This window comes from Ambystoma mexicanum, chromosome 2q, assembly GCF_040938575.1.
Source record: "Ambystoma mexicanum isolate Mex_15411 chromosome 2q, UKY_AmexF1_1, whole genome shotgun sequence".
NCBI classification, from domain to species: Eukaryota; Metazoa; Chordata; class Amphibia; order Caudata; family Ambystomatidae; genus Ambystoma; species Ambystoma mexicanum.
In genome coordinates this window covers 280,271,380-280,297,738 of record NC_090924.1, presented here as the reverse complement: position 1 = coordinate 280,297,738, position 26,359 = coordinate 280,271,380, and the positions used below count along the sequence as shown (strand labels likewise).

The following is a 26,359-nucleotide window of genomic DNA, read 5'->3' as shown; positions in this document are numbered from 1 at the left end:
ACATTCCATTCATACTATGCTCCCTGTCGAAAAAGGTTCTGAGCAGCTGACGCTGGAATGGATATCTATCTGATGAATCTGCAGGAGAAGAACCCATAGAAAGAACATTGCTGGTAAGTAATTTCTCTACCTAATGAGGTTCTGCTACAGATAGACACAGATGAATGGAGTCATTCTGTTAGTCAAAAACTGTAACACAGGTATGCCTCTCTTTTTTTTTCTTCAGGATGTGGAAATTGACATTGAATTGGCTCCTGGCGATCAGACCAGCACCCCCAAAACCAAAGATCTTTCAGAGAAGGATATTGGCAATCAGTTGAACATGCTGACCAACAGACACGACAAGTTCCTGGATTCTCTGCGAGAAGTTAAGGTTAGTGTGTCATCCTGACATGATCGTTACAGAGAATAAATGAACTCAGTTGCAATAGACACAGTGCCTGGTGGGCACTGGATTATCTTTGGACAGTGTGTCCCAATTAGGGGGCGTGCAGACCTTTGACTCTAAATAATTATTCAACTAAGGTTTGTCTGAAAAACCATTTTCTGGCATGACTGAAGGTCAGTTTGGAGTATTAGAGATCTAGCGCCGTCTGCATTAGTGAAAGTATGCAAACATTGGCTGGTTGCCTTGCATAGAATACCAAATAAATGTTGAGGAGTCTTTTCCACATTTCTCTGGCGATGGATGCAAAGCCATCTCAACTAATAGGAAGACGCGATTTCCAACCAAAGGAATGACTCAAACACTCTGTTAGGAAACATTTTTGCACCCCCCCCCCCCCATAGATTTCTAATGGAGCCCCAGTCTTTTTACTTATTTATCTAACCCTGTCCTGACATTTGGAGGTCAGTAAAGCTTTACTTCCCTTGCCTGTTTGGCTCATTCTTATGGAAAAACTGATAAGTCCTTAAAACTGTCAGTACTGAGAGGTTATATCTCTCTTTTGGAATTCTGGTATTTTTACAATTGCACACATCACCTTAGCTTTGTATCCTTTATAGTTTTTAATCTAATGGATTTTTGATTACTTTGACAATGTGCGTAAGACAAGCTGGTGGCAGTCGTGTTATTATTCTTGTGTAGTTTTGGATTTACCACGAATGACTACTAAAGGTGGCTAGCACCTTAAAATGGCTGTGCCTCGAGATTTCCGCTTGTACTTTGACCCTATATCCGTCAAATCAGGAAATTCCTCACCGCGCTCTCTGCAAGATGAGACCCTCCTTTCAGACCCGGTAAGGCCTTCAACATTTTTAAGCCTTTCTTTAGGCCGGATCGATTTGACAGTACCACCGGCACCCGAGTAAGCTTTCCCTCTCATGTTGTCCCTGTGTTCCTCCCCATACCGGCTCCTCCACCCCACACACGCCCACCCCATCCGGATTTGTGCAAGATTCCAGGAAGCTTGCTTATCTGAATGCTCCAGTGCAACCTTTCCGAGGGGCAGCCTGCATAAGGGCCACGGCAAAGGGCACCTCCCATGGCCTGTTTGCTCTGGACGCCCGTGACAGGCTTGTATATTTTGTTGGCCGCATCTTCCAGGTAAGGGACAACCATATAGTCATACACCCTTGGCGTAATTCTAGTTCTTAGCACCAGACTTGACTTTATTTGCAAAGCTGCATACAACCATGGCTTTCTTTCACTAAACTGCATCTTGAATACAATTATAGTATTGTTTCTAGCCACAGAGTCAAGTAGAGCTTCTTCTATTATATTCACTATTTGAATTTAACTGCATTAGAGCAAAGAATAAGTATCGTACCTAGGTGCATTAGACTCTATCTGCTAATTGGGATTGGGCACATATTACATACAGTCACAGCATTTGATTTTAGGAGCACAGTAGAGCCCTACAATAGGCGTTATGAGAAGATTCGATCTTCGGAAGACATTGCACTGAACTAGCCACAGGTCTCAGGGTATTAGCCGTTAGCAGCCGGTGAAGGTCACAGCTTGTTGTGGGATGGCTGAAAATGCAGGTCGTCTTCAGACTGGTTGGTCTCACCAGTCTAAGGGAAGAAGTCGTCCGGATCAGAGCTTCCCTTTCACTTGGAAAAGAGAGCTGGAGCAGCAGCGGTCACTAAGGTAGCTCTGGTGGTCCCTGAAGGTTGCTGCAGACATCCTTCTCCTCTTGGGAAAAAATCTTCCAGTGGTGGACTCTGGGTTCACCATCAAGACCCTCGGCTTTTATGCAGGGTCCCAGCCATTCAACATGCATGCTGTCATTGAACTTGGGGTGGGGGAGACAGCCAGCCTCCCAGTTAGAACTGGATCTAAGCAGGCACACTGGAGGACAAAGACCTGTGGAGTTTCAAAGTCCTCCAAATTTCCTGTCCTCCCAGACACACTGGCGCCTTTGGGCGGGCTTCACAAAAGGATAACGGCGAAGACAAATGACACACAAAGAACTCTCCTACCCACCACTGCAGACGAAGGAACAAGGAAGAACAAACCATTGTGAGTTGGCGAAAAAAGAAGACCGGGCCATTATGGATCAATAGTGCCCCATGTGGCTCTTACCGCAGTTGCGGATGTAGCCTGCATTGTAAGTTTCACAAAATGGGTAGAAAATTTACCTACTGCCACGAGCCACTCAGGTGGATTTGTTACTGTAACTAAAAAGTTACAGGAGAAGGGGAAAAAGAGACAGTGTCCCCTCTACACTCCACATAAGGTGGGGGGTGCTGGTCTCACAAGAAAAGTGAGGTAGGATAAAAAGTACCCTTCTATCCTTGGGAAAAGTAGTTCTTGCAAGGAATTAAAATAAAACCAAAGAGGGAAGCTCAAGGAGCTTCCAATAGCACTGCATGTAAGGTGCTGCATGCTACAATAGGACATTTTAGATGCCATAGAAAAAGATGCAGGAAAGTAGACTCTATCAAAACAAACCCAAAAAACGATGCCCAGAGTACAAAAATAATGTTTGCGTGAGGAAAAAGATTTGTACTCGCTCAAGAGAGTCCGAAAAATGCCAATAGCCAGCAAAAAAAGCTGGGGGACTCAACAGGTGAGGAGAATATCACACATCATGGAAATTCTACTTAAAGTGCATCAAGGAACTCCACACAATCCTTGCAGAATTCAAGGCCCCCTTTGCACTGCATCCACCTCGCACAACTCCCAAACACTCTGCGATGCCCTCTCAGACCACTTCTACAACATTTCTTTAGAAAGAAACCTCTCCTTATGCGCTAAATAATCAGCACTTCCACCCCGACCACCTGCACCACTGCCTGACTCCTCTTTTCCTCTTTCCCTCCCATCTCTCCACCCAAATTCCTAAAGCTACTTGCTTAGAAACCACCCGTCTGGATCCCTGAATGATCCATGCCTTCCTCAAAGAAATCTTCTCCTTAACCTGTGCAGGCAGTACAGAGAGATCCATCATTAAATCCTCCCTTGCCTCAGGCCTGTTCCGAGCAGCATTCAATATCTCACACATCAAACCCATTCTCAGAAAACCATTCCTAGATCCCCTCCTACCAGCCAACTACAGACCTGTCTCCAACAACTGCATCTTATCTAAACTTACTGACCAAACGGTGTACTCCCAACTTTGCCTCTTTGCAGAATCCAACCACTTCCTGACCCTGCTTCAGACCCCTCCTTGGAATGGAATCATCGATAGTCTCCATCTGGGAGGAGCTAAAAAAAGACTGCAGATTCTGAAGGCTGTGCCGCATTTATCCTCCTCGACCTCTCGGCTGCCTTTGACACCATGGACCATGACATCCTCTCTGACAGACTCCGCTCACTGGGCATTAGGGACTTGGGTGGATTTGCTCTTTCCTGGCTAATAGATCAGAAATCTCTTCCTCTCTCCCTTCTCCTTGCCCCCCCTCCCTGTCTCCAATGGGGTCCCACAGGCCGTCTCACTTTCTCACTTACTCTTCAAGATCTACCTGAGCCCCCACCCACTATTACCCGTGCACACAACGTGACTTGCTACAACTATGCAGACGGCACCCAGATAATCTTTAAGATTCCTAAGTGCGCCTCCCTCCTCCCCCGCCAACCTCTCTTCCTGCCTCTCTGACATTGACATCTGGGTGACAGCCAACCATCTCCCCCTCAACCCTGGAAAAACAGAAATCATGATTTGCAGTAAGACTGGCCTCTTCCCCCACCCCTTGGCCATCCTCCCTAGGCACCCCTTCCACTGCATCCAACTCGGTAAAGAACCTAGGATGCACCATAGACGCAGACCTGACACAGTCACACCACATTAACAATGTCAAAATCCTGCTATCCCCTACCTCTCCTACCCTCAAGAGTTGCTGCAATCATTGTCATAGTCCTCTCCTGCCTAGATTACGCAAACTCCTTTTACCTGGGCACACCTGCTTATCAACTGGGAAAGCTCCAATGTGTCCAAAACACTGCACCTAGAATCATCTTAGACCTCGGCCCCAGAGAACATATCTCACCTGCCCTCTGTGTCCTCCACTGGCTCCCTGTCAGGCGAATGGCCACTTTCAAAACCATGTCCATCAAGCACTGTGCCCTACACAAAACAGGCCCAGAATACCTTCAAGATAAACCCACCTGCTGCAACCCCATCAGAAACCTGCACTCAGGCACCGCAGTACTTCTTTTGATCCCTCTTTTCAAACCGACAAGGTTAGGGTGGGGTCCTCCTTCTCCGTCCAAGCCCCCTCCATCTGGAACTCAATTCCCCTTGGCATCCGACGCATCTAGGACCACTTTGCCTTCTGGCTTTTCCCCCCTGCCTCCTGGCAGGCCCTTGCGTTTCTGTGTATAGCTACTGTTATATTTTTAGCTGCATTCTATTTGAGTATATCCACTGTGTCATAATTAGCTGTATTTTTGTGTACATCACATTTAGCTGACTTTTTGAGTGCATCATATTTAGCTGTATTTGCGTATAGCCACAGTGTTCAATTTAGCTGCATTCTATTGAGACTACCCCCTGTTCGATTTGGCTACTCTGAATATAGCCTTGGTGTAGAATTTAGCCATGAGCTTTGAGTTCGCCCTTTCTAAATTCAGATGCATCTACAACACTAAGAAACCGGCCTGTATGGAAGATAGCCGAAGGCGTGGCCACCCACCCACCTACCTACCTGCATGCATCTGCTATCATACACCATTTTTAGGACACATCGCACAACACCTCTTCCATAGGAATGCAGCCATTGCCCATGACAAAAATCTGTTCCAGCTGCACACATGAGTCTCCTGCTTTCGCAATGCTCTCCAGACTACCTCACACCACCCATCTACATGCCAGCTTGACCTGACTTGCCAGCACGGACTTGACCTACATAAGTATTGGCTAAAATGCACACAATCATTCTAAACTCTGTTAGGCAAGAAACGATGTAGTAACCCTGTGGGAGACTACACAACCCTTGTCCTCTTGGTTTTAGGTAACCCACCTATTGTTATAGGCCTGTACTACACAAGTTGGTAGTGTGACTGAGCAGCCAATCTTAACTAAATGGTGGTAAATGTGAGCTGTAGCAATATAATCCACAAACGTCAAAAAGCCGTCAACCTGCAACAAAAGGAAACCCAGCACAAACAAATCAGGAAAGACCAATAAGGAACCCAACAAGTTTCAATGCCATGTTGGTTAAATGGTCTGAATCAACAAGCCGCGCAGAACGTTATCTGGTGTACAAGATCATGATAGAGAGAGTGGACTCAAGGGACAAGTTGATCCTCAACAGATGTAACGTGATACAATTACTACATCACGTCCTTCGGCTACGTGCGATAAACTCAAACGACGTAAAAATCGTACAGTTTCCAGATGAAAGGCACGATGATAAAGTGGTGCTGCACTTAGCATCAAATATAATTGCAGCAACCGTATTAGAAGCAACTGACACCCTATTGTCACTGGGCTTTGATACTTATAAATTTGAGGGACCAGTGCTTCCTACGATGGAAGACGTTAAAGACTCTATTGCAGTGAACACTTTTAAAGACTTACAGCCATCTTTAGGTAATAAGAACGGGCCTGGTCAATCTGTAGAGCTAGTGCGAGAAACATTCACTCTAAAAAGCGACGATCAGAAGCAGAATAGTAAATTGGAGTCCGGGTCACACAAAGTAACGTTTGCTGGAGTCCTACTCAAGCCAAAATACAGCCCTATGGACAAAATTAGAATAACCATAAAAGGCACTCTCGGCGCTGACGGCACAAAGGAAATTGTACAAAGTAGCACTGATACCATGGAACAGAAAGGTGATTGGCAATGGCTTGCAAAATCACTGAACTCTAAATGCCAGAGGTAATGCCAGAAGGAGGAAAACATTCATGTATGTACATTTGCCTCATGGAACACGGGGGGGCTTTACACACTCGCTTAATTCAAATTGGCTGCAAGGATTACAGATCACATGTTTGCAAGAGACTTGGCTAAGTCAACTACCGGTTGTGTCAGAGTTTGAGCTCGCATTTAATCCAGCCATTAAGGTACATAAAGGGCATCCCATGGCTGGCTTATTAACTCTAGTAAAGAGATCCTCTTGCTACCGCATCATGAATTCTACAAATCATTTGCCCTTTATTCAAGTGTCTGTGATAGGGAAGCCTGTTTCTTTGAAGAACTTCACTGACCAAATAACAGTGGTAAATCTGTATTGGAATCATGACAGAGCAGGAACTCATTTGTTTGTGGACCAGGTATCCACAATACTTGATAACCTGCTGGAAACTGTTAGTATAATAATTGTGGAGATCTGAACATTGATTACTTTAAGACCTTGCAATCTGAGAAAACGATATTAGCAAAAGAATGGCTCGACGAAATTAATGCTCGTAACATACAGATGTTAAATGGATGCACTCTCGGTGATATACCACCGGACCAACCTGGCGTCGTGGTGAACAGACGTCAATTATCGATTACATCTTCATATCTGATGCCCTTCACTCAAGAGTGAAATCCATGAAGGTTACCAAAATGTGTACAGTGATCATGAAATGCTTCGGATGGAGCACTTAACCTCAGATACTTGACCAAACTCAAACTGGTGTACAAAAGTTATTGTAGAAGCTAGTAGAGTAAGACTGAGGTTAGATGAAACTGAAGTCTTCCGTTTCTCAAATCAATTCCGGACGAGGAGTTCGATAATTGAATATGAACCTTTGTTAACACAATTTAAACTTAAAAACATAGGTCCTAGACACTTGAACTTTGAACGTAAACATTGCTTCGACTTGGAAGTACTGAGACAAAAACGCTGGTTGCGATGCGAGATTCGCAAGAATAAACAACTTGACATACAAGTAAGAATACTCAGAAATCGTGTCTTGAAACAAAGTTATAAAAACTGGCTAAATGCACATAAACATCTGATGTTGCAACACGACGATGAAGAGATGCTGAAGAGTAGGAAATAAAAACAGTGGAGACTTTTGGCACATCATCAATGATACAGGCACCCCAAACCGCATTGCAAACCTGCCTGGTGACTGTGGCAGAGTGGACGTCACACTTTGCAAATCTATATAACAAAAATAAAGACACCAGTACATTACCTTCCTTAAAGGAAACATCATGGGCATTAACTTTCTCGAAAGATGACATCGCAACGATAATAATAAAGGCAAAAAACTCTAGAGCTCCTGGCCCTGATGGCCTCATGAATTTTACTATCAAGCAACATCTAGAAATCTGGGCTGAAGTGTGCCTGGAACTATTCGAAAGAATAAACGCACAACGTCGAACTCCAATATCTTGGAAATCCGCCCTAATTGTACCTATTTTTAAAAAAGGTAACAGAGCGTGTCCTAAAAATTACCGACCAGTGGCATTACTTGATGGTTGTTCTGGGCAAAATATATATAACCGTTTTACAAAAGAAACTGGTCGAGTGGTCCATAAAATCTAACTGCGTGGACGAAAGACAATCCCGTTTTGTTAAAAATATAGGATGCTCTTTAAATCTCTTGATCCTAAACCTGATCAAAATGGAGGCCTTGCGAACAAACACAAAAGTCTACCTTGCATTTATTGACTTTTCTTATGCCTTTGTCACAATTGATCGGGAGACTCTATGGCAAAAATTGCGATCCTGGGGTTGTCCCGACGGATTGCTGGCTGCGATTAGAGAGCTACATACTGAGACTTCGATCAGAATTTGTCTTTATCAGTCTGGTACCTTGTTTGCAGAGATCAAAACCTTCAAAGGAGTGAAACAAGGCTGCCCTTTGGCAACAGCAATATTCAGTCTATTTATATCGGACATTGGAGCGGCCATAGATGCTGTGAGATTGTTTCCCCCAAGGCTACACAGGTCACATGTTAGTTTGCTTCTATACGCAGATGACCTGATCCTGTTGGATGTAACACCTATTGGCCTGCAGAGAAAACTTGATGCTGTTCAAGAATATGTGAACGCAAATCTTTTGAAGATTAATACAACGAAATGTGAGATCCTGCTGCTGAAAAATCTAAGATCAGTAAGAAGTAGCCTAGATTAAAAAAACTGTTTGTGCAAGAATCACTGCGCATATCGAGCAGCGTGAAATACTTGGGCATGCTGATAAGCACAGGTATATACGATGGGCCTTGGATACTGGAAACCAACAGAAAGTGTTGGCAATTAGCCAGCCAAGCGTTTGTTTTGCATAAAAGATTCGGAAAGTTCTCCTTAAAGCCGGTGTTAAACTTTTACCATCAAAAGGTGACCCCAGTGTTAATATACAGAGCTGAAAACACGTTGGACTGTTCACATGCTCTCTGGCCAACTTTGGAAAATATATTTACTGATTGAAAGTATTGGGCCTACCAAAAGGTGTGTCAATAGCTTGTATAAGATAGGAGCTAGCTTTGATATCTTTACCTGCCAGAATTTGCTGGAACTTGCTGTCTTTATACCGCAAAACAAGATCCTGTGAGAATTCCACAATTTAAAATTCTTCATGCCGCAACTTCTGATAGAAATGACATCACTGCGATGTGGATTAACCTTTGCGAAAATTTGCTAGTGGAGTATATCATCGAAGCAAAAATGTGGTTATAGGTAAAAGTTTCGAAAACAAAAGGCACAAATGCCTTTTTTTTTCGAAAGTAAAAGGACCGAAAAAAAGGATCGAATTTTTTCTTTTTATTTTAATGGGGGGGAGGGGGGTTCCCCAACCTCCCCCCCCTCCCCCGTTTTCTCTTTATAAATTTTTTTTTTATGCATGCTAACTAAAAACATATATATAAATAAATATTACAAAATTACGATCCTTTTTTTTTCCGGTTCTTTTGTTTTCGATCAAAAGGTCATTCGACCCTTTGCAGTCGAACCTTTGACTGGACACCCAAAAATGTTACACGAAAACCCAAATGCCGCCAAGCTGAAAATTTTGCTGGCTAATTGGGAATTGACCTGTGCCCAGAGAGCTGCAAATAAACTGATGGTCGACACACCGGTTGAAGCAAGGGGATTTAACAACCTCCAAAGATATGTAAAACTGTTTAGGGACTCAAATGCGAGAAGATTGTTTACACTTTTTCATCTGAATGCTTTGAAGACTAAAGAGCGTCTTTGCGCATGGTCAAGCAATGCAGATTTAAACACATCCTGTAGATTTGTAAATTGGAAAAAGAGACCCTGAAACATCTGGTGGTGTTCTGTTGTGAACTGCGGTCCACGAGAACAACTCACTTGGGTCCTTGGATAGAAAAACATCCTTCTTTGTGTGCAGACGAATGGTGGCAGAAAATGTATAATGGTACAGACACGAAATTGTTACTTCCACTAACGTTTCTGCTAGCAGAGATTTGAAAGTCTGCTGAAAGTTGACCTAAACACAGAGTAATTAATCGTCATCCATGTGGTTGGGACTGAGATTTTACGAGTGAGAAGGATGAGGACGGACTGGTTTAAAGCTGATGTAAAGATGGATTTGTTTGTTTGTTTTCTGTTCTGTCATATTTTAAAGGTTTACTCTTAAACCATTAAAATATTAATTTTAAAAAAAATCCACAAACACAAGTATCCAAGTAACACTTACCCTCAAGGTTTTTGTTATAAATTATTCTTTATTTAACAGTAGTTTTTAAATAAGCATTCTTTAAAAAGGGCAATATATGTAGCAATCAAATACACTTTAAAATCATTTTCCAGAACCAACACAAAGCCAGTAGATACTCTTTACAGATGCTTCTTACACACTTCCTACACCCGTAGGTGACATCACTAACTAGGACAGTAATGGCATTTCTATATCACTACTACACTTTGTAGGTTCTGGTGTTTTGCAGAAAGGAAAGGTTAAATGAAGGAAAAGGGTTAAATAAGTTTCTCAGAGCACGTGAGCACTTTAAATCTTCCAATGAAGTCTAGATAAAAAACTTTCCCAGCAACAATAGTTAAAAACCAAGTTATCACCTATGAGGGATGGTAAGAATCAAAGTCAAATGGACTAGAAGAGTCTGCAGGGAGCCAGGACAGCCAAAGTCAATTAGAGCAGTCTATGAAGCTGACACACTTCTTGGATGAAAAAGTCTTGCACAAAGTTAGAGAGTTTGTTGAAGAAAAATCACTGTAGGATCACAAGCTGTGAGGGGTAGAGCTGAAATCAACTCTAGGAAAGTAGCTACTACAAGTGTCAACTGAGAAGAGCAAAGCTAAAGACATTGAGGTAAGTACCCCAAGTCAGAACAATACCGTTGGTTAGAAGAAGAGGATCCAGCCAGCTTTTATCTGGTTGCAGTGATGCCGATCCTGGTTTTCCTGGGCCTCGGTCATGGGGACAAGAGGGAGGACATCTGGATACTCCTGCAGCAGCATTTCACAGGTCAGCAGCAGCAATTCAGAGGTCGGCAGCAGCTATGTGCTCTTTTCGGATAAACAGCACTTTGCGGTTTCAGTGCACGGTAAACAACACCACCGCAGATCTTGGATACCGGTTGGGCTTCCTTCACTCCCTGAGTCCTGCACTCTGGTGAGGGGACTTGAGCTCGGGTCGTCCTGCTTCTAGAGGGTCCTGCGGAGACTCCTTGAGCTTCTGGCCGGATCACAGACATTGCACTCGACTACTGATTTCTCAACCCCTGGCACTCGGTTCCTGCAGCAGCAAAGAAGTACAGCCAGTCGGGGAGGGTAGTCCAGTGGAGTACCTCTCTGGGTTAGTTGGTCCCACTAACCCAAGGGAAGAAGTTGTCCCTTCCGGAGATTCTCTTGCCAATCAGAAAAAGGAGTTTCAGCACAGAAGCAGGGCTTCATCAGGCAATTCATGGTCCAGGAAGATGCAGCAAGCTTGGTTCACGGTTTCTGCGGGTTGTTCTTCCCAGTGGTCGACTCTGTCTTCAGTCCCAAAACCCTCGCCTTTTAAGCAGGGGTCTCCCATTCATCCAGCGCCTAGGCCGTCACTCAAACAGCAGGGTGTCTGTCCTGCAAGGACAGCTAGCCACCCAATCAGGACTGGGGGAATTCAGGCATTCCTAAAGACAAAGGACAGGGGAGTTTCGGGAACCTCCCTCACATCCTGCCCTTCCAGACACACTGGAGCCAGAGGCGGTTTTCAGTACTGAAGCCTGACAAATGCTAAATGAACAAAGGGCTCAAACCTGGCTTGGCGTGCAGAGTAAAACCCAAGAAAGACCACACAAACAGAAAATGACAAAAAAAGAAGACGGGGGCCATTTTGACAAAATGGGCACCCATCGGTGCTATACTGCAGCTGAGGACTCAGCCTGCTGCAGAAAAGCACAATGGTAGGAACATTAAACCACTGCCACCAGCCATTTAAAGTAGTGAGGGTAACAGAAAAATGTTTACATGAGTATGTAGGATAAGGGGCTACTAAGTAACCCCCCAGCACTCCACATATGATGGTGTGTGCTGGACCTACAAAGAGAAAAGGTAAGTAATGTCATTTTCACTTTACTTTTCTTGGGAACAGTAGTTCACACAAGAAAAGGTATTTAAACCTTATGAGAAATCTAAAGGATTTCTCTGTGGCACTACACTGAAGGTGCTGTGTGTCACCATACAAAAAGTAGATGTCTATGGAGTTTGTCAGACTCCAAAAACAAAGGAAACATACAATCCAAATCAGTTCAAAACACATGAGTGAGAAAAAGGGCGCACTCACTCCAGGGTTAAAATTGAAAAGTCCTAAAGTCCAGCAAAAGAGCTGGAGATCTCTGAGGTGGGAGGAATTGAGCACTAAAATGAAATTCTCCCTAAAAACTCCTCTGATGAATTTCCCATACCTGGACTTTGGTCTTCCTAGGGCGTTGACCTACAGTGCTATGAGACCATACCAATGGGATAAGGCACCATACAAATGAGAATTTCATTACAATTACATTTTATTACAAATGCCATATGTGGTAACCCCTTTCCTGGAAAAAGCTGCTGATTTCGCGGGCAAATTGCCTTTTTGTGTGTGAGCCAGATGAGAGGGAGCTGGGACTGCCTGGTCCCAGTCCATATCATCTGACGCTGTAAAGTCTGTTGCTGGACGGATGTGATGATCAGTTGTTGTCCAGGATTGGACAACCCATGGCTGTTTGAATGTAACATTGATGGACTTGGGCTAGCTCCCAGCCTGAATCTTGGATAAAAGGATGTCTCTTACAGCTATTCGACAGATCATTGTTGGAACCAAGACTTATGCGAAGAAGTCTGCTGATGAACTGAGGATGACCTCTTTAGATGACCAGTATTGACCCCAGTGATTGGCCTGGTGAAGCCCTGCTCCTCTGCCTGATCTCAGAAGACTCTTGTTGGTGCTTCGACCTTTGAACCGGCAGCAACAACCAGCCCAAGCCCAGCTTGAGGATCAGTGCCTTGGACGCCTTAAGAAGTGTCCCTCGACCACCCGGTGAACTGGCCAGCTCCCATCTGGACTACCTCGCTGCAACCGTTGTAGTTCTGAGCAGTGCTTTGGAACTTTACAGATTTTAAGCTTCTGCCACACGTCGCCTGTCCTTGCATCTTTAGGTGTCTCACTCAAAGGGAAGCTGTCTTGGGGTTGCTTCTGTCTTCAACACTGAACGATCACCTGTCGCTGCCTTTGCTTTGGTGACTTCCATTGGAATGTGGCTTCTTCAATATCCTGAGGTGTCCTGAATGGTCTGCACCACAAATGTCTGCATCTTTTCTTCATTTGGGGTCTAATTCTAGAAGCTGACAAGATCTGTTTTCTGTGCAACACGACCAACTCCCGACCTGAAATGTGACCTCTGCACCTGTAACCCGTGGGCCTTCCTCACCCGAAACCAGTCCATAAGAATGTGTCCCCCTCAGATTCCAGGAGACCTGCAGTGTCATTTGAAATAATCTGAGTCTGGGTGCTAAGTGAAATTTCCTAATTACCTCTTTCTGTCCAAATTCTCTTCCCCCTCCCCCCCCACCCTCCTCCTTCAAGAAGTTATATTCTGGAACTTGTGACTTTTGGGCACAAAGCCCATATCAGTGTAGGGTTGTACATATAAGTGAGGGAAGCTGCTCTTGTGTTGGTGCTACCTATTTTCTCCTTGCATCTGACTACTCAACTGTATTGCACTGGTAACTCATTCATTGGCAATTCTATTTCGAAGGTGAATGTATGGTTTTGACAATACTTACCTGTGATGTTCATATGCTTAGTGTGTTCCTAAAGGTCTAGTAAATCACTGTATGTTTGTTACCCATACTAGAATTATTATGTGTTGCTCTGTGTGGACTCATTGTTGCTCTAGACTACTCTTCCTGAGACTAAGCCTTGACTGCTCGCTCACCTCCCTTGATTGGGATTTGGCTAACCTCTCAGTGTCTTCCCTGTTAACTTTAATAGGGTTGTCTCAAGATATTCCTCTGCCCCAGGTGCTGATTTTGGAAATCCATTTTAACAAACCGGTGTCATCGGTGGGATAAGGTCTTTGGTACTCAGTGTAGATTCATTGGTGTGATACCATAGTTCTCCAGCATGGGGTCTGGCATAGATTCACATGCTCATGAATATTCCCCGTCAGGTCGGGAATCCTTGGTAAAAGAGAGAACCGTTTCACTTTCATTTATAAACTGTCTTTCTCCTATAAACCAATCACTGATCTCTGGGTCATACTGGCCCCAGGAAAAGGCCTCCCTCTCCCTAAACCCCCTCCTCTGGCAGCCATTTTCAGATTTTTACAGCACGTTCAAGTGTTGGGAGTCCTAATGTGCCGCTTTTAGAGCTTTCTGTGTTTTTTGGCTGGGAAAACCCTATTTTTATTCAATCGAGCCGGTGTGCTCCATCGTCTATTCATCCGATTAACAGGGATCCTTTTTTTGGCATCTTTCATGGCCCCTCAAGGGCACATTCGTCAAGTGTTTTCTTGTTGGGAGTTTCCAGAAGGCCCTCAGGCCTACACCGCGCCGGATCATGTCGGAGGAGGATGACGACAGGGCTTCCCTCTTCAAGCGCTGCACCAGCTGTGGTTTTTGGAATGTTTTCACGGACGAGAAGCATTCCCAGTGCCTGTTTTGTCTTCACCTGACTTACAAAGAAAAGGATTGCGAGATCTGCCGTGGGTTCTCCAAGCGCACGATGAAGGATTGGCACATCCGACTGGCGACGTGTCTCAAGGGCAGGACCTCTACCCCGTGTGGTCCACAGGGGCATCCCTCATCCGGATTCAGTCACAGCAGGCTTCTAAATCCTTTGAGGGCGCTCTAACCATGGGGGCCCAAGACAAGGTCAAGCATAGCCAGTCCGCTGCCGTCGGTGTCGCTGTGCAAGCGGGTCCCGCACCGGTCAGGGCACATTCACAGTCTCCATCAGCCTTAATCTCTAGCCATCGCTCCAGCTCTTCATCAAAGAAAAAGTCAGCTACCCCGGGGACGCTGCGAGAGAAGCCAGAGAAGGCTAGACAGGAGAAGGTGTCCAACCTGCAAGTTACAGCCCAGATGATCCAGGCCAAATCGTCCTAGTCGATCGAGCTGGTTGCGGCCGCACTCCCGAAGGCAAGGGGTGCTGACACAGTCCAGGGTACCCCGCTGGCGGTCAGGGTGGCTCTTCCTCCCAGGCGGGAGGCTTCTGCCAAACCAGTGGAGAAGACTCTGGAGGATGCCGGATCTCAGCCGACCCCTGAGAACTCAAAGTAGGGGGGGGGGGTCGTGGAAGAGCTCCAGGGCACGGATATTTCTTCGTTCGACGAGGAAGAGATAGTTTCCGTCCACACCATCCCAGAGGAGGAGGAGGGTGGTGGTGGTGGTGGTGACGACGACATTGAGGAGATGCCCTCCAGAGGAGGAGACGATGACGACGACGTAGGTGCTGGGCTCAGCGATCCTGTTCCCCAGGTACCGCCCAGAGATCTGTCGCAGGATATTCTCTCGACCCGCCACACACTGGTGTCGGAGTTTCGGAAGTGACACCGGGGCCGCCACCGCTGAAGAAAAGGAGACGACACCCTACGCCTCCACTCCAACCGTCACTGCCCTCCACCCAAGGGACACGGTGACGACGGACACATACAATGACAGCGGCATCTCTCCGCCACCAAGGGCTTCTCCGCCAGATGAAGTGGGATCCTTCTACTCCATGATCGCCCGTGCGTCGGAACTCTTCCAGCTCACTCCAGAAGAGGAGGAGGGTTTCCTGTCCCAGCGCCAGGAGGAAAAAAGGAAGACCATTCGGTCGGTACTGCTCCTGGACGACGTCTGGGATGAGGGGCTGTCGCTGCTGAAGAACCCTGCCATAGCCCTCGCAAAGAGGGGACCGGCTAGAAAAGAAATACTGGGTACCGAATCTGCACCCAAATGTCTGCGGTCACAACCATCAATGAACTCTGTGGTCTCGGCTGCAGCTAGGAAGACGTCGTCCAACCGGTCGGCAGCCTCTGTGCCCCCGGACGGCGAGGGGAAGAAATTGGATTCTGTGGGACAGAAGGTAATTTATTCAGCGGCAACGATGGTTAAGGTGGCCAACGCCTTAGCGATCTTGGCCAGGTACGACTGGGAGCTATGGTACAAGATGGCTGCGATTCTGGATTTCCTCCCAGAGGTCAAGCGGGTAGAGGCAATGGAGATCCTTCAGGAAGGTGAGGTGGCGTTGTACCATGCCATCACTGTGGCCCTGGATATTGCGGACACAGGGTTATGTCAGATGGGGAGCGGGGTTTGCCTCCGTCGTCGTGGCTGGCTGAAGGGCCACCAACTTCAGACAAGAGGTCCAGTCGAGGGTCCAAGGCATGCCGTTCGACGGAGACAATCTTTTCGGCAAAGCTGTCGATGAATCTGTTGAGGCCAGTAAGACTGACACAGAGACGGCCTGTGCCCTAGGTACGCTGCAACAGCTCTTTCCTTTTGTCCCTCAAGAGGGAAGTCGGGTAGGTCTTCAAAGAGTTTCGGCAGTGGATTGTCCTCTTACCGCCAACCCTCCGGTTCCATGACTGAGGAAGCCTGCAGGGGTCGTTCCAAGGCCTTTGCAGATGGCCGCCGTCATTGTCAAGGCTCCCAGAGCAGCGCACCGTCCTCCAAATAGGACTGAACCGCCCAGGGTGTTGGGGCCCCTGCACCCCGGTGGCAGGCCGGCTGGCGAACTTAGTCAGCATGTGGGAAAACATCTCCACAGATCGATGGGTGCTGGATGCTCTCGCCCACAGACACACTTTTGAGTTTTAGCAAAAGTAGCAGCGAATACCACCGTGTTAGGGAGAATTCTCTGTTTAGGCTGAATTTCCCAACCTAGTGAGTCCCCCAGCAGCTTTGCTGGACTTTTGGGGTTTATTTTTTTCTCCTGCCAAGAGTGAGACTCTTTTACCCTCACTCTTGGGCATGGTTTGAGTGTTTTTCTTTGAATCTAGATGTGCTTAATGGGCTATGGGGTCTTTTACCCCATAGGTGTTCATGTGTTTTTGTGATGTGTTACACAGCACCCTCAGTGCAGTAACACAGTGGTGTCATAGTGACCCCCCAGTATAGACTCCATACCCTGGGACTGACTACTGTCTCCCAGGGCATGTAAAGTCGCCATTGACTTTACTAGTCTTAAATTCTGAACAGAACCAGTACAAACCATCATATTGTGGACGTACTGGCTGGGGCAATTCAATTGCCCCTGGGTCTGTTAGTCGAGGGGGCACGTCTCCGTCCCCCCTGATCGAGTTTTGGCTGGTGGCAGTGGATACTACTTTTTATATTCAACCGCGAATATTTTCCTATGGGATTTCCCATTGTTTTAGGCTACTATCTTTATTTAATTATTTACGGTATCCTCGAACATACCGCCGGTTTATTTAATTAATATTAATTCTCCGGTTGGTATTTTTTGCCAAAACTTGATTCTAAAATGGCGTTTGTGTTCTCTTCTGTGGCTCCAACCCAAGTCGAGCCCTTTGTTCCACATTTTGGCAGGCTTCTCCACAGAAGCCCTCCAAAGTGGTGCCACTCTGTCTGGGGTACTTAGGAGGGGTGGAGGGGGATTTAGGCACCCTGGACTGAGTTGCCTAGGCAACTCAAGTCGCACTCCGTCCTGATTGGCCCAAGTGGTGAGCTGGCCGGCTCACCACTTACCATGTTGGAGTGACAGCTAGGCTGAGTGAATGGGGGTTTTCTGCATAAAAGAAGGGCTTTGGGGACTGGAACTTCAGAAGTCGCCACAGGACCTAAGAATCCGACGAGGGAGAAGCTGAGCCGACCTGCCACGACGCCACCACCGGTGGAGCCCTGCTGGACCATCTCGCCACTTTTCCCAACGACAGAGGAGATCTCCCGCCGGAGAGTCTTCTTCCTTTGACTGGTGGGGATAACCAGTTTCACCGTCTTTTCGCCTTCCCGACGTACCTCGTGGCCGCCTTGCCTGTGCCAAGCACCCCGGCAACCGGGATACCACATTTTACCACGACCGCGAACAAAGGTACCACCTTTAACCGGAAAACTCTGCGGCTGGTTTCTTCCCTGGTAGTGCAACGACCTTCATCTTTCCTCCAAGTCGAGATCTTCTCCTCCCCTGGACGATGACGCGACTTGCACCCACTGCCAGGAACAACTGCCACCGCTGGAGGATCCTTCCCACTTAAGGTACTGTGTCCCGCCTGGCTTCCCTTGCTACCGACTGTACGGGGTAGATTTAGCCCCCGGCTTTCGAACCTGGGTTAGCCTGGGACACCCTGGCTAAACTTTCCTAAGCCTCTCTAAACTCTTTTTGAACCCTCTGCAAGACTTTCTAAGCCTAGTGTAACTGTGTGATCTTGGGCGCATTTGTGCTCTGCTCTCTCTAAGAGTGGGCCCAGCCTTTGGACTTTGGCTCACCAGTGACTTTTGCTCTTCTGCCTTGCTAACAGTGTTCCTGAACCTTAGAGTGGTGTACCTTTTCATATTCTGTCTTTTTCCCTCCCTTTCTCACCAACTTATTGGAGTGCCATCTAGTTAAGCGCTCACCTCTGTATGAAAATAAGTGGTGTTTTACTGTGACTTATCTGATAAGGAAAAAGGGGTGTATATATTACAATAGTAACTGTGTTTAGAATATTTTACAACAAGAGTGCTGGAGTGTACCAAACATTGTGTTTTTAAATAAATAATTATATACTTTGATACCAAAGCTCTGGTCAGTGTTTGCTTGTATTGGTGTGTCTGAGTGCCTATTGTGTATACTTTGCATACTGCCTAACTCTTCTTGAGAGAAGTCTGACTGCTCAGCCACAGCTACCAGGTAAATCTGGGTGGTACAGACTGCTACTAAGTGGGTTTACTGCTAACACCTGTAGTCCTAAATCTTTTGCAGTGTTCCCTAAGGGAACTGCACAGGTTTCTGCCTAACACACCGGTGGGCCAGCAGGAACAACACATCCCTCAGCTGCTGCTGGAGGTTCAGGCCATGTTAAGAAAAGGGGCGATAGAGCTGGTTCCGAAGCGACTCCAGGGCTTTCGGAGTTTACTGAAGATACTTTCTGGTAAGAAAAGACTGGGGGTTGGAGGCCCATTCTCCTTCTACAACTACTCAACAAGTTCATCAAGTCCCAGAAATTCAGGATGGTCACATGCTCCGCCAACTAGAGGAGGGAGATTTTCTGTCATTGTTGGGTCTGGAGAACACGTACTTCCACGTAAAACATTGCAAGTTCCTGTGCTTCATTGTACAAGGGTAGCACTACCAGTTCAAGGCTCTCCCCTTCGGACTGAGGTCTGCGCCCAGAGTCTTTGCGAAGTGTCTGGCTCCGGTGGCGGCCCATCAAGGAATTCATGTGTACCCATACCTGGACAACTTGCTCACCCGGGCCAAGTCAAAGGACCTCACCGTCGATCACACAGAGAGGACCGTCTGGCTGCTGACGGATCTGGAGTTCTCGTGAACTTTGCAAAATCCTGCTTGACTCCATTGCAGAACGTGCTGTTCCTGAGGTCCAGGCTCAACATGGTATCCTGCCTGGCGGCTCATTCGGAGGAGAGGATAGCAGCCATTTTGGAAAGGTGCTACGGCTGTTGGCACTGAAGATCGCCACAGTGAAGGACCATCAAGAAACTGCTCGGCATGATGTCGTCATGTATCTACTTGGTCCAGCTCTGCAGGTTGTGGATGCGACCGCACCAGGAATTCCTGGACTCCTGTTGTATCCAGGTGTCCGGAAGCTTCAAGGACAGGATTGTGCTCGACGAGGAGTTCCGTCGAGCCAAAAGGTGGTGCGGCGTGCGCTCCAATGTCGCCATAGGCACAGATTTCCAGAGGCCTCCATACCAGGAGACGGTCACGACGGATGCTTCCCTGTGAGGGTGGGGAGCACACACTGGACACCTCCACACCAGTGGCCTGTGGCTGCCGGAGGAGAAGGTGCTACACATCAATGTCCTGGAACTACGGGTGTTGTTTTGCGCCCTCAAGTAATTTCTTCTGTCCCTCAAGGGCAAAGTGGCGAGGGTCTTCACGGACAATACCACCATGATGTTTTACATCGGGAAGCAGGGGGGGGGTACCAGATCCCCAGCGCTTTTCAGAGAGGCGCAGGAGTTGTGGCACTGGGCTGTCGCCCAGGATATGTTCCTCATTCCTTTCCACCTGGCGGGAGTCAAAAACACTGTCGCCAACTCCCTCAGCAGGGAGCTGTATCCTTGCCACGAGTAGGAGCTTCAGCAGTATCAAGTGGACAACTAAGTGCCGGAGGTTCGCCAGCAGGTTTCCCCAGCCGGGGAGGATGGGGGACGCATTCTCCTTCCCTTGGGAATGCCTGTCCCTGTACGCATTCTCTCCGTTGCTGCTGCTACTACGAGTCATCAGTCAACTCAGCTGGTGCCGGATGATCCTCGTCGCGCCAGTGTGGCCGGGGCAAATCTGGTACCCGGACCTTCTCATCATGTCAGCGTCCCCTCCAGTCAAGCTACCAGTGGTCGCAGATCTTCTCGGCAGAGAAGGAGGCGCAATCCTGCACCGAGACCCGGGATCGCTGAACCTGAAGGCCTGGCTCCTGCAGCATTAGATTTTGGTGGTTATGAGCAGATAAGGCCAGGACGTCGTCGACTCTGAAGTGCCATGGACACAAATGTAAGCGTTTCATGACTTGGTGCCAGTCGCATAAGATTAACCCTCTGAGGGTCATGGCCCACAGGTCCTTCTGTACTTGTCGTGGGCTAGGTCGGGGCTTGCGCGCACCCCCATCAAGGTGCATCTGGTGGCTATCTGCCGCTACACCATGTCTCCGGGATGGTCTACTCTTTGATCTCACTGCCTAGTGAACGAGTTCATCAAAGGACTATTCAGTTCGTTCCTGCAGGTGAAGACCCCCGCCCCGGCGTGGGAACTCAACGTGGTGCTGACTAGGCCAATGGGGGCTCTATTCGAGCCGATGCATCAGGCTCCACTCAAGTTCCTGTCTTGGAAGACAGTTTTTCTTCGTGGCCATCGTCTCTGCCAGGAGAGTAGGTGAGATCCATGCCCTGTCCTGCAAGTGACCTTACTTGACTTTCCACGAGACGAGGGTGGTGCTGCGGACACACCCATCCTTCACGCCCAAGGTTCTGTTGGAATTTCATCTCAAAGAGCCCTGGGTTACCTGTGTTTTTTCTTACACTTTCGTTGCCGGCTGAAAGGACTTTGCAATCGCTGTATTTGGCTTGAGCGCTGAAGTTTTATGTGGCCCGCATTTATAGTTTCCAGAAGACTTCTCAGCTTTTTGTGAACTTTGGTCCTGTGAACCATGGGAAGGACTTGTCCAAGGCTTCCATCTCCAGGTGGCTCTCCGGCTGCACTACTCATTGTCACTTGGTGGCAAGCCAACCGCTGCCTGGCCGTCCGGGAGCCCATCCTACCAGAGCGATCACTGCTACGACTGCATTTCTGTCTGGTGTGCCCCTGGTGGACATCTGCAGGGCTGCTGCATGGAGGTCTACGCACACCTTCACAAAGTTCTACTGCATCGACAGGGATTCCAGCGAGGAGTCCAGTGTCGGGCTTGCAGTGCTACGCAACCTGTTCGCTTGAAGGTAAGCTTGGTGAGGAAGTAAGAGTAGTTGCTTCTGTTGAGCCTTGCCACCTCCCATGGTTGTCTATGTATGTACTGCTATGTATTCTTTATTCATGAGCATGTGAATCCATGCCAGACCCCATGCTGGAGAAGGAACAAGATACTTAGCTGTAACTGTTGTTCTCCAGCAATGGTCTGGCATGGATTCACATGCAAACCCTCCCTCATGCCCCTCTGCGGCTCTTCTTGGTCATACTACCACTTTACGTGCTACCAAATCTGAAGATGGCTGCCAAAGGAGGAGTTTAGGGAGAGGGCAGTCATTGGCTGGGGACAGTATGACCCAGAGAGAAAGAAAGGTTTATAGACGAAGTGAACTGTTTTTTCTTTTACCGATGATTCCCGGCCTGACGACAGGAAATATTCATGAGCATGTGAATCCATGACAGACCAGACCCATAATGGAGAACAACAGTTACATGTAAGTAACCTGTTCCTTCTTGTTAGACATAATAGTCTTTAAATGTTTTAGGCCTGTAAATGTTTTCTAACTTATATTCTATTCTTGGAACAGACACAAGTACAACTCTGGCTATGCACAAAGTTGAATACTTAAAGTGTGTGTAGTGAAGGATTTACGTACTTCTGGTGTTAAAGCTGATCTTGAGCAAAAACGGATAGTTCTCCAGCATGGGGTCTGGCATGGATTCACATGCTTGTGAATATTCCCAGTCGTCAAACTGGGAATCCTCAGTAAAAAAAGAAAGCAGTATGCTTTAGCCTGAAAACTGATGTTCTTCTCTATAACAAATCACTGTCCTTTTAGTCATACTGCCCCATTCAATGATGGTCGTCTCCCTGAGGTCCATCCTTAGTGGCCATCTTCAGATTTTTACCACAAGTTTCAGTGCTGGGAGTCCTCTCGTATTGCTCCTCGTGAATTGTGATTTTATTTTTTCCGATAGTTTTGATAACTTTTTGATCATTTTCCCTTGTTTCGTTCATCATCCAGGTTGACTTATGGCAGCGGGGATCCATTGTTAGCGAAGATAGTTCCTTTGTCTGATCTTTTCGGCAGGCCCAGGCTTGGGCCTACATCTCACTTTAAGAAGTCTGAAGTGGGCAAGTCGAAGTCTCTTCAAGGCCTGCTAGAAATGTGGCCTTGACGTTTATATTTAGGATCAGCACCTTAGGTGCCTGTATTGTTTGCATCCGGACCACAATGAAGAAGGATGTTAGATCTGCCGTGGGTTCGCAGCTGTTAGGACAGTTTTTCTTAAGTCCAAATAAGGGCTTCATAAAACCAAATCTGAGGCAGTGCAAAATTCCCTATTAGTATAGGGCTGTACCACCTGAGAATATTTGGTACGTAGATGGAGCAGCCAGGTTTATCTTAGGACGGAGAGGGGGCTGTGGCTTCGTATAAAGATATTGTAGCATACATGTGGTCCAAATAAACACTGAAACACTGTGTATTGTAACGAAATGGTTGGTTTATATAAATACAAGTAGGCCAAGATAAAACTTGGGAAAGTACTAGAACATATCATATATAAACACAATTATAAAAACCAACCAACTTGCCACCACGGGGCGCAGAAGCTCGGCTGCCTGTGCCGGCGTGTCCTCTTCTCAGGCTGAATCTTTCTGAAAATAAAACAATCTTAAGAGCAATTCTGCCACTTACCTTTATCTGTTCCTGCTGCTCTGCTCCCGAGGTCCCTCTGGCTCCGACCTCTGCCAAAAAACGGACCCGTTTTCAGCCGCTGCTACATCGGCCTCGCGAGAGGCCTCCCCCTGGTCTACCATCTACCCGGCTCTCGTGGTGATCATTCCCGCGCTACGTTTGGCTGGGACGGCACTGTGCACAGTTTGCCTCCGGGCGTCATCAGCGCCTGCTTGCGGTCCTGGAGCCTCACTGTGGCTTTGACCATCCCGCTTTCAGCCGCTGCTACATTGGCTTCGGGAGAGGCCTCCCCTGGCTCTACCATCTACCCGGCTCTCGCGGTGATCCTTCCCGTGCTACGATCGACTGGACGGCGCTGTGCACTGCTTGCCACCGGCGCCTGCAGCGGTCCTGGAGCCTTTCTGCGGCATTGACCATACTGTGTTTCAACTAGTTTGCGACCACCTGGGTCCCTCGTTGTCTTCTCCGGCCCGTCTCCCTCCTGGAGCTTGGAGTCCCGTCTGTCCGCCACCCTCTTGACTTCCCCTGTCTCCGGCAGCCCTCTTCATCTGACTGTGGACCCTCCTGCTTGCACCCGCTGGAGACTGCCTGTCTCATCCTGGACCCCGTCTGGTTCACGACTGCCCGTTTCCCTCCTTGAATCCTCGAGCCGTCTTCATCCTGGATCTCGGGATCCCAACTGGGCTGTTGCTGTCTGCCACCATCTTGTCTCCTCCCCCGTCTCCTGCGGCCCTCCTCGTTTAAGTGTGACCCTGTTGCTTCCTCCTGGCAGCATCCACCTGAGTCCTCAGGCGCTCCACTGATCTGCAGCAAGTTCGGCCTGACGCCCGCACACTAACTAGAGGTCTGCCTTGCCACGGGGTCGCCCCTGCCTGGGTTCACCATCTTGGCATCGGCCGATTCGGCCACCTTCAGCTGACATCACCCTCCAACATCAGGTTGACTCCTCTGGCATTCCACGGACCTACCACGAGTTATTCCTGACGCACTGTCCTACCCTGCTACCGGCATTCCTGCAGTGCTGCGTCCATTGGAGGGTCCTGCTTCCAGGATTTGGCCGACATCCGCCCACTTCAGCCCATGGAATTGGACTACCTGGACTCCCTCCTCTCCGGCACCAGTCCTTCCTCTCTCCTCACTGTCCCTCTGGGCTTTGGCAGGGCCATTGCTGCTCGGAGTACCTTATCGTAGCCCTTGACCTGCTGTCTCCAGTCCACCCCACCTGGGTTTGAACGCGACACCGCGGGTCCTCCTTCACCTGCCTGGACCCCACTGGCTGATCGCTATCAGTCCCTGCCCATCCCTATCGCCTCCGATGCCAGATGCCCCCTTGAGTATCTGCTCATGACCACTGTTTCTGCCCACAGCCTACAACTCTCCCCGCTCTAGTCTGGGCCTCCCCTGAACGCTCCGGATTCTCCTTTGTAGTACTCTGCTTCAGCCCCTGGCCACAGCCTACTCCCCTCCCCACTCTGACACCGGTCCTTCCACAGAACATCACAGAACTACCCCTCTCCATCCCCCACTACTACCTCCTTCCACTACCTCCCTCCTCACTTGTGGGTGCATTTCATTAAGCTTTCAGCCCTCTCTCACCCATCTCACCAACTGACGTACTATTGGTGCTTACATTCCACTCCTGCCTCCTCCACCTATGATCCTCCCCTCTCAGCAGTAAGAGCAACTGTCCAAGACCCCCCACCTGCCCATTCCCCTTTATCACCCCCATCCTTCCTCTGGGGCCTCTACACTGCCCCTGATACTGCTTCCCAGTCCTCTACTTCACACTACCACACCAGTCTCTGCACTCACCATCACAAGTGCCTACTGCTACAGCCCACCCTGACTCGCCACATTTGTTAGCCCCTGTTATGCAATCCCCTGCATCCTCTTCTTGCCCCCCCTTCTCCACTCCCCCCATTTCACCACTCCCACCTTCTCCTTTCCCTCCTTCTCTCCTCTTCCCTCCTTATGCCCCGTTATCTCCCCTATCCCCCCTCCTACTCCTCCTGCAGCACACCTTCCCTCTCTCACCGCCCTATTCTTCTTTACCCCCCTCTCGCCCACCATTCCAATCACATGAACATGGCACTCTGGAACGCCAGATCCATCTGCAACAAAACCGCAGCAGTTCTTGACCTATTCTTTCACCTCAACCTCCACTTTCTATGCCTTACCGAAACCTGGATCCCCCCTCATAATACTTCTGTCCCAGCTTCCTTGACACCCTCTTCCTCCTCCTTTTCTCATACCCCTCGCTCTACTGGCTGTGGCGGAGGCGTTGGCCACCTCTTCCACCCTAAGTTTATCTCCTCCCCCTCCTCTCCATCTCTCCCTTCCTTCCCTTCCTTTGAATTCCTTTACAAATCTTTCTCCTCTCCCGACCCTATCTCTCTCCTGATTATCTATCGACCACCTGGTCCACTTTCTTCCTTCTATGAAGACCTAGATCACCTCCTCTCGCTTATCCCTCCTTCCCCCTCTCCTCTGTCAGTACTTGGCGATTTTAATCTTCATCTTCCTTCTCCCCAATCCTCCCCCCTCTTCTCTATCCTTGACTCCTACCTCCTCTCCCCTCCTCTCCTACACACTCTTCCGGCTCCATTCTTGACCTCATCTTTAACTCCTCCTACCCCGCTTCCCCTGTCTCTACCCTTCCTATCTATCTCTCTGACCATGCATTGCTCCCTTTTTCCCTTTTTCCTCTCCCGCACTCCTCATCTCCCAACCCCTCCCCTCCAATTTACTCACGGCATGACTTCCGCAACTTTGACCCCTCCGTCTTTACTGCCACTTGCTCTTCTCTTCTCCCATCTCTCCATGACTACTCATTTTTATCAGCGGATGATGCCATTTCCTCCCTTTCTTCTTCTATTTCATCCTCCCTTGATCAACTTTACCCCCTTTATTTCTTCCGCCCAACCCGGAAACCCTCTCAACCTTGGCTCACTCCTCACCTCCTCTCTATGAGGCGCCTTCTCAGACGTCTTGAAAGACTATGGCTCAAAACTCCCTTGTTATCTAACCAAACCTCTTACTTCTCCTATCACACCATCTACGACTCTTGTCTGACATCAGCTAAATCCTCTTACTTCTCTAGCCTGCTCCAATCTCAAGCGATTCACCCCCGCTGTATCTTCCAAACTCTCTCTCGACTCCTCTCTCCTCCCACTCCTGATCCCTCCTCCAATTCCTCACTCTCTCCTTCTGACTTCGCTAACTTCTTCTCTTCCAAGATTGTTACCCTGCGGCAAAAAATACTCACTTCCCCCTCTGTTTTCTTTTCTTCTACTCCCCCCCCCTCCCTCCTGCATGTCCATCTTC

The 26,359-nt window shown here is 48.1% G+C and overlaps 1 protein-coding gene across 8 annotated transcripts in view; it reads left to right on the top strand.

Annotated features, from left to right (window-relative positions):
- TRRAP (transformation/transcription domain associated protein) overlaps positions 1–26,359 on the top strand; it is a 2,065,012-nt gene that overhangs the window by 1,503,157 nt on the left and 535,496 nt on the right. For all 8 annotated transcript variants that reach the window (XM_069647248.1, XM_069647247.1, XM_069647244.1 and 5 more), the window contains one exon: positions 227–373. In XM_069647248.1, coding sequence (XP_069503349.1) covers positions 227–373 — 147 coding nt within the window. The remainder of the gene's footprint in view (positions 1–226; positions 374–26,359) is intronic.